Source organism: Rhincodon typus, chromosome 31, assembly GCF_021869965.1.
Source record: "Rhincodon typus isolate 14 chromosome 31, sRhiTyp1.1, whole genome shotgun sequence".
Classification (NCBI taxonomy): domain Eukaryota; kingdom Metazoa; phylum Chordata; class Chondrichthyes; order Orectolobiformes; family Rhincodontidae; genus Rhincodon; species Rhincodon typus.
This window is the reverse complement of record NC_063362.1, coordinates 13,326,535-13,341,991: the sequence shown is the minus strand read 5'-3', so window position 1 is coordinate 13,341,991 and position 15,457 is coordinate 13,326,535. Positions and strand designations below refer to the sequence as shown.

The window sequence follows — 15,457 nt, the reverse complement described above, 5'->3', positions numbered from 1 at the left end:
CACAACAAGCGGAGAAGTTTTTTTTATGATTCATTCATGGTACGGGGGCATTGCTGGCTAGATCAGCATTTATTGCCCATCCGCAATCATCCAGAGGGCAGTTAAAAGCCAACCACATTGCTGTGGGTCTGGAGTCAAATGTAGGCCAGACCAGGTAAGGATAGCAGTTTCCTTCCCTAAAGCACGTTAATGAACCAGATAGGTTTTTCCAACAATCAAAAATAGACGTGTGGTCATAACTAGACTCTTATTCCCAGTTTTGTATTGAATTCAAATTCCACCATCTGCCTTAGTGGGTCCCCAGAACATTACTTGGATCTCTGGATTAACAGTCCAACAATAATATCACTAAGCCATCACCTCCCCTGCAGCCATTTTCTTCACAGTGGACATGTGCAAGTGACTTGTATTGGTAAAGAATAGAAAATGAGGAGGTCACAGAATGTGTGGTAATGGACCAGCCACATATCAGCCTGTCACAAGAACAGGGCCTTGATTGGGAATTCTGTGATGTGTCATTCACATGCTAACCCCACCCCCCCAACCCTCACAGAACCTTTCCAACATCTACAAGGCACAAGACAGGAGTGAGATAAAAAGTACTCTTAATTTGTCTGGATGAGTACAAATCCAACAATATTCATCAAGCTTGACAACATCCAATCTGTTTGATTAGTACTCCTTACCCCTCTGGTAATCTCTTCACCACAACCTTAACTATGTACTTCACCACCAATACATTGTAGTTTCAATGTCTACTGTCTACAACACGCGAAGGAGCCACTGTCCAAGGCATTTTTGACAACAGCTCCAAAACCTGCAATCTTTACCAGAAACTAGAAAGACAAGGGCAACAATCACATGAGAAAACCACCATCCGCGAGTTCCTTTCCAAGTCAGAGTCTGACTATTTGCTACTTCACTGTTTTGACATAAAACTCATCCATTACTGGATTATTGGTGCCCGATTGATTTCATAATAATTCATTAATCACAATGGGTTGCCTTCAATTTTAGAGTTTGATTGACAATTATAAATTGACTCTTTTTGAGATTACTTTATGTCAACTTTCGTCTATATGAGCGTGCTTCTCGGCATCTTTAAATTTTAGTATAGAGCCATGTTACAACTAAGTATAGAGCCATGTTAATACTAACCTAAGACTATTTTTACAGAATAAAGTGATAGATCTGTCTAGATCAAAAGGGACTTCAAGGCAACTTTGAAAAACTCTCAGAGCTTGTGTTTCCTTTTTCTAATCCTCATGTTGGCAATTAAAACTGAAAGATTTCATTACCTGTTCTCCTATCTGCAATCAAATTCACTCCACAGATGTTCCCAATGGAAGCTAAAAACTGCTGTTGCAGGACAAATCTACAGCATTAGTTTAAGGCCCACAGTGAAAGAGGTCAAATGAAGTCCCAACTTTTCCAGGTCATGTAGACTTGCAGCCCCCAAAAACAGGCAGAAGGTTCACCATGTGTGATCAACCTCTCCACCCATTAATTGCAGTGTAGGCAGCATGTCAACTTTGTATGGCCTACTCATTTCCATGATCTCCGTATCTCCTTAGAATATGGCTGATCTAAAGCACAAATGCATGTGGCTGCAGCAGGTGGTGGAACCCAGGGATGAAGAGAATTTGACCTATAAAGAGTGAAGAATTGTTCTACAAAGCAGAACCCAAGCTCCAATGCTTTATAGAAGTCTTAAACCACAGACATAGGAGCAGAAGTAAGCCGTTCAGCCCATCAAGTCTGCTCTGTCACTTAATGAGAGCATGGTTGATCTAATAATCTTCACCAATGAGTACAGACCCACCCTAATCAACCACTCCACATAACAAAACCACTCCATGCCAGGGGTTATCTTGGTGTAGGAAATAGAGAAGGGAAATGTTCAGTATTGGCATAGCCCTCCAAACACATGTTCACAAGATTGTAGGAGCAGTCAGCCATGAAGGACAATGCCAAGAAACAAGTCCCAAGCCACAAGAAGTTCAATGACTTCAAATAAGTGGTCATGTTAGTGAATGCATCGTCAAATGACAAATTCTACAAACTGCATCAGTAGCCTCAGTGAGCACTCAGTTCACCACATACCCACCACTCAGCAACCAACAATCGATTAAGGTTTATACCTTATATTTGCTAACTTCACCTCACCCACATGTACTTCACATTGTTCCAAGCCCCTCACCCACATCTCACAGATTGCACATAATGCAAACTGTTCAGCCACACAGCATCCTCATCAATCACACAGTTTCCACAACACACAAAAGAATTTTGTTCTCTTGCAGATCACAGTGGCATACAATTCAAATGATTTGAAAAGTTGAAACTTGGAAGAGAAGATTAAGGGGAGACAGAGGTTTTCACATAGGAGGTTTAAACAAAAATCCCTCTATCCAGTAGGTCATTGGCTAAAGATCTAGAGGGGAGATGTGATGTATATTTTTTCACTTAGTTGTTGAGATTTGATGCATTCCATCTGAAAAGGTAGTGAAAACTGAGTCCATGAATAATTTTAAAAGGGAGTTTGATAGATATCAGAGAAAAGGATGCTGCATGATTAGGGACAAAAGGCGGGGATGTGGGGCTAAACAGTTGCAATGTCCTGGCACAGATTGAATGGTCTCCATCTGTATTGTAAGTTTCTGGGATTCGGTGAATCTTCAAGGAACACAGCATGAGTGATTGTTTTCTGCAGTTAGTGTAACACAGTGCACAATTTTTCATTTATAAAAACTTCAAGAACTACAGGTTGATTACATATTTTACATGCTCATACTCTACATTTAGCTACTCATTTTATATTTATGAAGTATTGTGACAAGTGAACACACTTTTAGTAGGTTTAATTGTAACTCTAGGACGATTTACAGTGTCAACAAATCGAAATGTGGAATTTTGAACAGACCAATAGAAAATAAATTATCTAAGTGCTGGCAAAATGCTAATAGACTAACCATTAGGGTTCTTCACGTGACATTGAGACAGATTGGGATATTCAGTACCTTACTTACACAACCAATTGGATATCAGAAAGAAATTCTGGAGTGTCGGAGGCTGAGGGGTCACCTTCTAGAGATATATAAAATCATGAGGTGCATGGATAGGGTGAATAGCAAAGGTCTTTTTCGTAGGGTGGGGCAGTCAAAAACTAGAGCGCATGGTTTCAGGTGAAAAGGGAAAGATTTAAAAAGGACTTAAGAGGTAACTTTTTCAGACAGAGGGTGGTGCATATATGGAACGTGGTGCCAAAGGAAGTGGTGGATATGGGTACAATTACAACATTTACAAAGCATCTGGATGGGTATATGAATATTAAGGGTTTAGATGGGTATGAGCCAAATGCTAGCAAATGGGACTAGGCTAGATTGGGATGTGTGGTCAGTGGGGCCAAGTTAGGCAGAAGGGTCTGTTTCCGAGCTCTATGACTCTATGACTCTATGACTCAGCATCAGCGAGAAGCAACTTCCGATTGCAATATGACCAGACTAAGTTCAACTTTCCAAAAGTATCTCAGCCTGAACAAACACTCATGAAAGGAGGTTTTCTCATCAACATGAAGTTAGAAGTATTGCACCACAAAGCAGACATAAATTATACTCAGATGGCTTGTACACTGGCAATCTATTTATTGGCATGGCATGGTTTATACAGATCATCTCCTGAAGGTGGAGATGTAGGGAGCCAGAATGCAGAGACATGGATAACATGCCTATATACAAGCCAGCAATCAAGGCAACCTACTGAGAATTTATGTTACAGTATAAACAAAGTTATTCATAAGAATCAAGACGAAAATACTGTTTCTCAGAATAAATTCATGAAAATTCAAAAGTATGTCAAAAAAGCCAATTTTTAAACCAAAAGTGAACTCCTTGCAGTTTAACATTGAAAGTTTTCATTGTCTATCAGCTGTTGTCCAGATACTTAACAAGTTGCAACCTTACTCGTCATCAAAATATTCAGAAACTGGTGCTCTTCTGAATTGTTGTTGTATCTTATTGAATTCCAAAAAGATTACTTATGCATTTCTCATTTTCCACCCATAACATTTACTTTTTGCACTGTAGTCTGTTTTCAGATTTGTTTCTAGTATCTCAAAACTATGCAATTTCTCAACTTCGTCTTCCTCTTTCTTATGTAATCTAAAATTTAAAACTGAAGCTTAGCATTGTCCAATCATTACACTTCTATTTATCTGATCTTCCCTGCATCTCTTTTAAAGCTTGACATGTGTCTTTGTATTTAGGCTTTTTCTTTCTTTTGAAAAAAACAAAAATGTTATTTGGATGGAATTATCAATTTCATCGGGGATGGTATGGAAAAGGTAGGGGAATCACTTTAACTCACAAAGGCCAAAAAAATTACCAAATTATTACATAACTAACAAATTACTCGCTGTAGTCGCAAGTCTTGACATCTTTAAACTCTTATCAGCAAATTGTTGGTTGAAGACAATCACATACATTTATCCTCATATGAGTATAACAATAAATATCCACAACAGATATCTTCATTGGACACCAGTTTTTAATCAATTAGGGATCGTGTGGGATTTGAACCTGAGACCGCTCATATGTCTGCCAATGCACATCCCCCAAAGCAAAATCATACCCCTAGATCAACGAGCCAGTGCCCCTGTGTAGTGGTTATCATGGTTCGAAGCCAGGCAGAAACAGAGATGCTCCATTGTTCGGCTATGATACAGGCATCAAGTCACCAGACTATTAATCCAGAAACTCAAGCTAATGTAGGGGGCGGCGCAGTGGCTCAGTGGTTAGCATTGCTGCCTCACAGCATCGGGGTCCTGGGTTTGATTTCGCTCTCTGGTGACCGTCTGCATGGAGTTTGCACAATTTCCCCATGTCTGTGTGGGTTTCCTCTGGGTGTTCCAGTTTCTTCCCGCAGTATTTGCTCCAAATGTTACCTTTATTACAACATAAGCAGTATGCCAAACTTTGGTGTTTATATTAGCAGAAAAGACAAAAAAAAATCAGAAATCACATACTCTATATTTAAATGCACATTCTAAAACACACCTCATCTGAAAGGTGTCAATGTAGTTCCCACACACTCCTGTCCAATAATCAAAAGGTGGCTGTTGGCTTGACAGATCAATTGAGAGACTTCTAAACAACTTTAGATCACATTTACATAACATTTGATTGAGGTTTGACTGCACTTTAAAATAGCCCCGTAACTGTTAACTACTTTCTCAATATAAACAAAGTGTCTTCATAGGAACCATCTGACACTTCTGACTGCTTGCTTCATAAAATGGTCTTACATTGACATGGCTGCCTCAACATGTGAAAAACTAACTGAGGATTGCAGAATGTGCAAACTCCATTTACTAAAAAGGTTGCCCATTCTTCTCAAAGTTAACCTACCAGAAAAAAATAACTTTAAAAATAACTAAATGCTTTTGTGGAGTCAGAATGACTTTTTTGGTAAGAAATGTTCAATACTGAATTCAACACAAAGAGTTTATTCAATAATAAATCTATTTAGAAGGATTACTCTTTGAGGTGTCTAAAACTTGTATTCACAAGTCCAAAAACAAGTTTTATTGGTTAACATCCCAAAATACAGTACAAAAAACAGAAATTGCTGGAAAAAAACTGTTCTGAGGAAGGGTCACGGGGCCCAATACGTTAACTATGATTTCCTTCCACAGACCTTTTCTACCAATTTCTGTTTTTGTTTCTGATTTAAAGTATCCACTGTTCTTTCAGTTTCCAAAATTCCAGTCCTTATCTTGTTATGATCCCAGCTGATGTTACTACTGGACAAGTCAAATCTCAGAATGAAGCCTGGTTTGATAGATCATATATTTAATGATTTTCTGAAGTCATGTGGTGGTTAGTCACTGGAACATATTCACAGAACATAAAATTATTAAATAAAAATAGAAACAAATAGATAGAAAACAGCTTAGAAAAATCATAACAAAAATACAGTTTCAAATGGCTCTCTAACACTATCCATTACAAATACTCATGCCCAGAGAAGTTATACATCTATCTCAACTCTTGAAATTTTTACTTAACTGACTCCTTCTAATTTCTTTTCTGTAGACTGCAGAGACAATTTTAAGATTCCTTTCGGAGTCTGTAGGCATGAACTTTTCACAATTCAGGGGTCCCAGACTTTCTCTAACAACTTAAAGACTTCTATAGAAGATCTCTCAGCTTGGGAACGCCACAGATGAGAAAACACTTCTGCTGAGGTGAGTAGCTCCACTGAAATGCATTATTCTTTTGTTTCTTCTGAACATCTTACCCATCAACATTACAGCAGTTCTCCCAACTTGACTGCAATCACATTCTTTCCTATCAATGATGTATTTAAGGTCACTGTTCCAGAATGACACTTTGTCCTTTTAAATACCCTTCAACAAACTGAATAGAATTCCTCTGCTTTTGGTTTAAATCACAACTTCCAATAATTATAATATTATGCACAACACACCTTTCACCACAGTTCTAAACATCAAACATAGCTTCCCAAGGTCAAGCATACATTACAACTGGTAGTCCAGTTGCACACTAATGTGAGCAGTATATGATTCTTATCATTCTAATTATGACCAAAATATAACTATTCTTATACAAGCCAATTCCAGAATAATTTTTTTTTCTGTTTTGAATCAAACGACAGCACCAGTTCCATCACCATAGGACATCCACTTCGTCATTATGTCAAAGTAGAACTTTGCACTGCACATCCATCTGCCCACCAAGGATAGCAAGTGATTGACAGCTTTTCAGAGACATATTACTTACCAGTTCCCAGTCTATGCTACGGAAAAAGGTGTGAGCCTGGATGTCAGCAAATCCTGTCTGCGAATTACACCCAAGTCGTTCTTTAGGGTCCTGTGAACAGTTTAAACAAGTAATATGAAAAATGAGGTCTGCTCAATGATTATTAGATGAATACGTCAAATTTCTATTGCAAAGTCATAAGTGTTTCCAGGAAACATAGTTCTAAATTAAAGTTTGGACAGCTGAAACACTGATTCTGAATTTAATAACATTTTGTGCAAGATGTTCACTATCGCATACACCTTCATTCTTCACACGAGCTATCTTAATCCTGTAGATCCTATAGTGTGTAATGTCAAGGTATATCAATGTTCCTCTAATTAACCAAATTATGTCAGATTCTCATTAAAGGAAGTTTTCATTTTCAAGTAAACGTATTGCTCTAATTCTTAATCTGGGTGGTAGAATATTTACTTAAATATTTCAAACATATTTGACCTTTGAGTTAAGCCACCCCAGATTCATTGCCTTTGAAATGTATTTTACTAAACTTTTAATAACTTGTTTTAAAAAAAAGCACAAGTTACAACGAGCAACCAGAATACTGAATCTACTCAAGCGCTCACTGCTCAATTGACAAGACTATTTATTGTAGTGACCCATTAAAAAGTTGAAACAGTCCTGGTACGGTTTAACATATCACAAAACTAGAGTATCGTTGCATAATAAATGCACTAAAAGGATTAAAAATAGAACAGCTTATCCATTACTATTGTTGACAAGTTCCCATTTATCAATGAACGAAGCAGGAAAAATGCTGTTCAAAAGCACAATTACAGTTCACTATGGAAATTGACAAGGCTCAATTGAGATGTGTTGGTCCACTTCCACCGTCAATTTTCAATAAAATACAACTACTGAATTTTCTATTTCCCTCCACCTGTGCACTTACAAGTGGAGGATTGTATTAATCTATAGCAGGGCAAAAGAGCAACCGCAACAGCAAAAACATTGCACGTGACATCTACAATGTAATGGGTGGGAACCACAAATGACGTGTCTCAGAAGTACTCTTGGCATGAAAGACACCTGAGGTAATATTTTATCTGAGTTTGGGAGTGATTTGCCATGCATAATATGCAGGATTCCATAGTGTTCCTTGAAGTTTTGTTTCAAATGGCATTCTGGTCTGATCTGACTTCCAATCAACAGTATGCAGGGGAAAGGAATAGACTGTCTCATGGACTTCAGTTTCTAAGTGAAACTGAACACCATGTGCAAGTTGGCATCTTTGCTATTTTCCAACTATTAACAAACACCCATTATGCTGAAACTATATATTTTTTGGCAGCATTATCACAAGATGAACAAGTTTCCCCAAGAGAGGAAGCTTTAAATTGGTCCAAAAAGGGAGGATTTTTGAATACAAATCAGTGACTTCGGTTTCTAATCCACAACTTCTAAATTGAGGGTACATTATATCCAGTCAATTATTTCCAACAGTATCAATATAAACTGATAAAATAAAAGGACTGGAGAGTAAAAATGTATTGAAGATCCTAAAATTAGAGCAGTGTTCCAATTGGCATTAGGGCTGAATGGTTTTCTTTTCTGCAGAATTGAATGTGACATTATTAATGACTTGGATAATGGCATTGAATTTATTCAAATTTGCTGACGGCATAAAATTAGGCAGCATTATAGAAAGTGTATATGATAGCATAAAATTACAAAGGGATATTGATAGTTTAAGTGAATGGACAAAAATGTAGCACATGGAGTTCAATGTAAGCAAGTGTGAGTTTATCTATTTTGGACCAAGAAAGGATTGATTATGGCATTTCCTAAATGATATGGAGTTAAGGAAAATGGGTGTCCAAAGAGACTCGGGGGTTCAGATGCATGTTTGTGACATTTTAAAGATTATGTGCAGGAAATAATCAAGAAAGCTAACAGACTGCTGGTCTTTATTATCTAGAGGACTGGAGTACAAGGATGCAGAAATTTATGCTGCAGTTGTACAAAACCTTAGTTAGACCCCATTTGGAATCCTGTGAGCAGATCTGGGCACCACACCTTAGGAAGGATATACTGGTCTTGGAGAGAGCACAACATATATTTACAAGAATAATACTTGGACTTCAAGGGTTAAGTTATGAAGAAAGATTACGCAAATTAGGCCTGTTTTCTTTAGAATTTAGATGTTTAAGGGGTGATCTGATTGAAGTCTTCAAAGACAGGGTAGATAATAATAAATATTTCCACTAGTTGGTGATTCTAGAACTAGGGTGCATAGTCTACAAATTAGTGGCAAATCATTTCGGAGAGATGTTAGAAAGCAGTTCTACACACAAAGAGTAGATGATGTTTGGAAATGTCTAGCAGGATAGGCCAGATAGGCTGGGACTATTTTCACTGGAACATAGGAGATTGAGGATGACCTTATAGAGGTTTATAAAATCACGAGGGGCATATATAAGGTGAATAGCAGAGGTCTGTTCCCTAAGCTGGGTGATTTTAAAACTAGGGGGCATATTTTTCACGTGACAGACGCAAGATTTAAAAAGGGACTGGAGGCAACCTTTTCACACAGAGATTGGCTCGTGTAGAATGAACTGCCAGAGGAAGTAATAAATGCAGGTACACTTTAAGCACTTAAAATACATTTGGATAGGTACATGAATAGAAAAGCTTTAGAGAAATCTGGGCCAAACACAAGCAGGTGGGACCAGTTTAGTTTGGGAAACGATTGGCATGGATAGGTTGGACTGAAGGGTCCATTTCCATGCTGTATGACTATGACTCTATGACTCTGTAAAAGCAGACTTGATTCCTCTGCGAATACTTTCCATCATATCCATAAAGTTTTGTACTACATTTTAATTGCCTGAGCTGAAGACAAGTTGCGTACCAGAAAAAAATTAAGATTTAAAAATTTAATTAACAATTCCCTTATCGTTGCTTAAATTCTGTTTTCAAACTGACTTTAAGATAGCGGAACATTTTTAAAATGCAAATTGAAGAACTAGTTAACTGGTGTCCTAAGTAAGAACTGTACGAAAAAACAGAAGCTGTTGCAGCTGTTTATGGCATCTTTCTTACGTAATTTTTCAATAGTTCTAAGGTGTTTTTGGTTTAGAAATGCAATCTTTTTCAATAGTTTTTATCACTATACCTGAACTGTGGAACTGCCACTTAAAATTTATTTAGCTGTCACAAATCAAATGGGAGGTATTTACTGGGGCTTGTTGGAAATATACAGAATCTTGGACTCAAACACACTATCTGAGGGAAAAGAGAAAGAAAACAATTAATATTTAATTTTCAGGGGTCTGGCTGCTGATTTAATCAGAAGAGATGAATGGCTAAGGAGGGATAAAGGAAAACTATAAAGCAAAAACAGGGATACAGATAAGACATGCTGCCAACAGGGACTATGGAATTCCTTGTACCTAAACTTTACTGTAAACGCTAGGATATCCAAGTGTCAATGTCTTCTGAGTTAAGATAGCAGACGCAGAGAATAGAATCTCTACAGTGCAAATAGTGACCCTTTGGCCCAGTGAGTTCCTCGTAAAAGCATCCCATCCAGATGGCACCCTGCCACCCTACTGTCGTAACCCTACATTTACCATGGCTAATCCACCTAGCCTGCATATCCCTGGACACTATGGGGCAATTTAGCGTGGCCAATCCACCTCACCTGCACATTTTTGGACTGTGGGAGGAAACCGGAGCACCAAGACGAAACCCACACAGACACAGGGAGAACATGCAAACTGTATACAGACAGATGCCCTAGGCTGGAATTGAACCCGGGTCCTGGGGTCTGTGAGGCAGCAGTGCTAATTACTATACCGCCATGCCGCCCATATTGTGCCAGTGTGAACTGTAATGTCTCTCCTGAAATAATACTTTTAAAACAGCTGTGGCTCATATGTTGAGAATTCCAACATCTTGTATGCAAGTGAGGACTAAGCATAGAATCATACCAATTAGATCTTTAAATTTAGTATTATAATTCTAATGCTAATAGCGGAGATAATCAAAATGTAAATCTAATGCTTCTTCTGATTTGGTAACTAATGTAGCTGTAAACATTTCAATTCTGGTTATTTCTTCATTTGTTGATAATCTTTTTGAACTTTCTTTTAAAAATTGGACCTTTTTAAACATTCAAATTTGACAGAGTAGATTTTTTCACTAACTATATAAACATGTTCAGAGGTTTTAGCCAAGTGACAGCAGTAACAAAGATTGCGTAGTAACCACAGTATTTCTTAAACCACAGGATGTTGTTCTGAATAACTGGCATGCTTAAGTCCTGCTTACAATTTTGGTGCAGCAATGTAACCATAATCCAAACTGGGTAATGTGTAAAAGGGAAGAATGAATCACTATTCAAGTCTCAAAACTCTTAGGGGTAATGATATATTGTAGACCAGCTCAGACCTGACCAACACAATTGCTCTGTGTTGTAGCAAATTGCAGAATGGCACAATCCCAGGAGCAGGTGTCAGGTTCTCTGTACAGGGGTCTTCCAGTTTGACAGCTGCTATTGGCAACAAAGAACAACTGATCCAACTAAAACAAAAGTTAAATTATCCCATAATATCTCATCTGAATTAGTGGACAGAACAGTGAAGACTGCTAAAACTAGTGGAAATATTCTTTTTAAAAACAGGATTTTTCACATGGTTTTTACTGGCACATTTATTTTCTAGATGGAAAGTGCAGAAGGTTTTACTGAAAAATCTACATATACGATATATTAAAACTGTTAAATCATATTCAAGGAGAAAATTATTGTGGACAGCTGTGTAAAATCTGTATGAGATCGCACAGCAGCAGGAATTCATTACCAGATGCAAAAATAATCGAAGATTTGGATTTTTGATTTTCTTTGTCATACAGTAAAAAAGAAACTTGACTAAAAAAAAGGCACTTAAGTTGGTGTTGGTTTTGAAGTGAGATTACTGATCTAAGATTTATATTTAAATGCACATTAATAGCTACATTTTCCCTATTCTAAATCTGGTTGGAGAGCATCATTGACAACAAGGTGTAGGGCTGGATGAACACAGCAGGCCAAGCAGCGTCAGAGGAACAGGAAAGCTGATGTTTCGGGTCTAGACCTTTCTTCAGAAATTTCTGAAGAAGGGTGTAGACCCGAAACGTCAGCTTTCCGGCTCGTCTGATGCTGCTTGGCCTGCTGCGTTCATCCAGCTCTATACCTGTTGTCTCAGATTCTCCAGCATCGGCAGTTCCTACTATCTGGATAGTATCATTGTTAAGATAAGGCAGACCATAACCACAACCTTCACCTACTGATGTCGGCAGCGCAAACACAGGATTAGTATTTAACAACACAAGTGCCAAGTCAACATCAGCCAGATAAACCTTTCTGGCTCCATTTACCATGTCCATAGAGTCCATTTTAACCCTGGAAAGTCAAAGTTGTCAAAAAAAAAAAAAAAACGACGGCAGTCTAGTATAAACTGAATCTGTAACGTTGGCACGGTGGCTCAGTGGTTAGAACTGCTGCCTCATAGCTGGGTTCGATTCCACCCTTGGGCGACCGTCTGTGTGGAGTTTGCACATTCTCCCCGCGTCTGCGTGGGTTTTCTCCAGGTGCTCCGGTTTCCTCCCACAGTCCAAAGATGTGCAGTCTAGATAGATTGGTCATGCTAAATTGCCCATTGAATTCAGGGACGTGTAGATTAGGGGAATGGGTCTGAGTGAGATGCTCAGAGGGTCAGTGTGGACTTGTTGGGCCGAAGGGCCTGTTTCCACACTGCAGAGATTCTATTCTATTTTTAAATTTCCTCTCACTATATATTCTCAATTTCACAGACAAGCTATTTCTGCTGAGAGAGTTACTTGAGAAGGCATGTTCCCTATATGTGGCAAGAGGTCACCTAGGAGCGTGACTTTTGCAATATGAAAAATGCATTGCCATTGGCTTGCAATTTCTGTTATATACACAAGTCAATTATTCCAATATACAGCATGAGGCATTTGCCCTTGTATTCAGCATCATGTTGTTTCTCACACAATTATTTGGTAATAAATTTACTGTTGAAACAAATCATAAGCTATTGGAGGTAATACACCACAAACCGTTCCTGGGTGCGCCACCCTTTTTGCAGTATCTATTTCAAGTGGGATAGAAGCCAGGTACCAGTTGATTATGTCTAAAATGCTGTGCAGATTATCCAGCCCATGCAAAGATAACATTACTCTTGATCTGCACATTGATGCCCTCAACTACAAAACTGAAGACATCTCAAGGGTGATCTGTTATGCTTTGGCCAGAGACAGCATGAACAGTTGCACAATTAAAGGAGTTGCGAAGACATCATTGTCATTGATGGTCTGACAGTATTAGACCTGTACTCAAGAATATTTGTTCGTTTTGACCAAAGAGACAAACTTGGTATCTAATATCAAGTCATTTTCAAGGGCAAGTAAGTCCTATACCTAAAGCATTTCGCCAAGCTATCATCTCCATGTTACATCAAGGATAGATGGATGTTGAACATCTCTGAACTGGCCAAGGATGAATCCGGATATTCAAAGGTTCATGAACACACGTGAGGCACACCAAATGTATCAATGCCATAAACATTTACATAATATTCAATTCACCCCTTGGATGAAAATAACAACAGGCCTATTCACAAAGAGCTAAATCTTGTGACAGGTTCCTTCTGTAAATTTGCCACTGTTCCATGACTTTACAACACAAGTACAAATATATCATTGACATGATAAATACTATTTTCAGTTTGTTCAATGCGTTGGATCAGATAATGTTTGAAAACAGAATGCAAAGCTCTGGCAAACAGTTTTGAGGTATGTATATTTAGTGAGAATGACATATCATATTGCGAACTCACTATCCACGTTCAAACGGTCTAGCAGAATCTGTGGTAGGTACTGTCAAATTAATGGTCATCAAGTGTTGAATAACACAGCAAGAGTGTTGCATTACATTGCTGCATTTTCATGTAACAAAGATAGAGAGGGATTATTGTTCTCTGCACAAGTCATGCTCTGAAGGCAACAGTGGGCAACCTTGCCCAACAACCAACTGTCCAACCATTCTGAGATGCAGGGCATTCTTCTTCAGAGACAGTGATAAAGGATACATACATGGCGAGCAAGCAGGTACAGAACTACCAAAATTGTGCAGTGGGCAGAAAGTCCAAGCTAGAAACAAATTTTACATATCTCTGAAAAATGCAACCAGCCCAGATCATAGCAAGTCAGTACTGGTCATAGTGCTACATTGCAAAGGAACAGAATCCAGCTTAGATCAACGTATGGCACACCAATCATGCATGAAAAGAGAGTATCGAAGGACACTCTGATGATGACGATTGTGCAGTGATGTTGACTGACAGCAACCAGCAACACGAAAAGGTTGTCATTGTATGTATGCCTCTCCAAACAAGAATATGATTACCAGATCAGGATGAGTTATCAAACCTGCAAAGTGTTACAGTGAAGCTTGAAATGTTAATCTTATAAACGTTATATCAACTGTTTGTATACTCATTGAATTGATAACGTGTCTGTACATAACCGTGGACATCTGCTTGGTTTAGGGTTTTATCTTTGGGGAGGTGGGGTGGGGTACGTTGTATTATGTTTTATGGTGCTCAGTGGTTAGCACTGCTGCCTCACAGCGCCAGGGACCCAGGTTCGATTCCATCCTTGGGCGACTGTCTGTGTGGAGTTTGCACATTCTCTCCGTGTCTGCGTGGGTTTCCTCTGGGTGCTCCGGTTTCCTCAAACAGTCCAAAGATGTGCAGGTTAGGTGGATTGGCCATGCTAAGTTGCCCGTAGTGTTCAAGGGATGCCTAGATTAGGGGGCTTAAAGGGGGATGGGTCTGGGTGGGATGTTCTGAGAGTCGGTGTGGATTTGTTGGGCCGAAGGGCCTGCTTCCACACTGTAGGGATTCTATGATTCTATGATAAGCGTACCTTTAAGAGACATGCTCATGATATAATCACTGCATTATAGAATGTGACCTGAGAGCATAAACATCTCCTAATACGTTTTACCTCAGATCACCCAAAGCATGACATTATACTAGAAACATGATCCTCCGTTGAAATTTAATGCTTAATGTCAGCCCAGTCAGTAATACGCCTAATGAATGTAACGTTCTTACATAATAAGTTGGTTATAGGCTTCTTTAATACCACCAGTTTCTTGTGTTATGGAAAATAAAGTAAAAGACCTTGGAGGCAATTTCACATCACCAAAATCATGTCCGTATCTTTTTGAAATACTACATAATCCTCCTCACAATTTAAAATATTATCATGCTTTGTCTTCAAATTTATCTTCAAATTATCTTATCTTCAAATTTTGAAATTATACCTTGTACACCAAGATCATTAATATATATCATTGAGAACAATTGTGTCAACAGTTATCTCCCTGCTTCAAAATACCATATTGCCTTTGGATTGTAATGAATACCTTATTTCAAACCAACATTTGAACAATCAATCGATCAGTCACTTACCTTATTTAAAAATCCCTTTAGGACACTGGCTGCTTTTACTGAAAGTGATCTAGGGATTCGAATAGGCTTCTCCAAAATAACTGGAAAGATTTAAAAAGTAAATTAAGTATATTGCTGAATTTATTATAGATACTAATT

At 38.3% G+C, this 15,457-nt stretch overlaps 1 protein-coding gene across 4 annotated transcripts in view; it reads right to left on the bottom strand.

The window, feature by feature from the left end:
- The window catches only part of prkcz (protein kinase C, zeta), a 400,034-nt gene that overhangs the window by 94,584 nt on the left and 289,993 nt on the right, over positions 1-15,457 (bottom strand). For all 4 annotated transcript variants that reach the window (XM_048615094.1, XM_048615093.1, XM_048615092.1 and 1 more), the window contains 2 exons: positions 15,320-15,399; positions 6,801-6,890 (listed from right to left, as the gene is read on the bottom strand). In XM_048615094.1, coding sequence (XP_048471051.1) covers positions 6,801-6,890; positions 15,320-15,399 — 170 coding nt within the window. The remainder of the gene's footprint in view (positions 1-6,800; positions 6,891-15,319; positions 15,400-15,457) is intronic.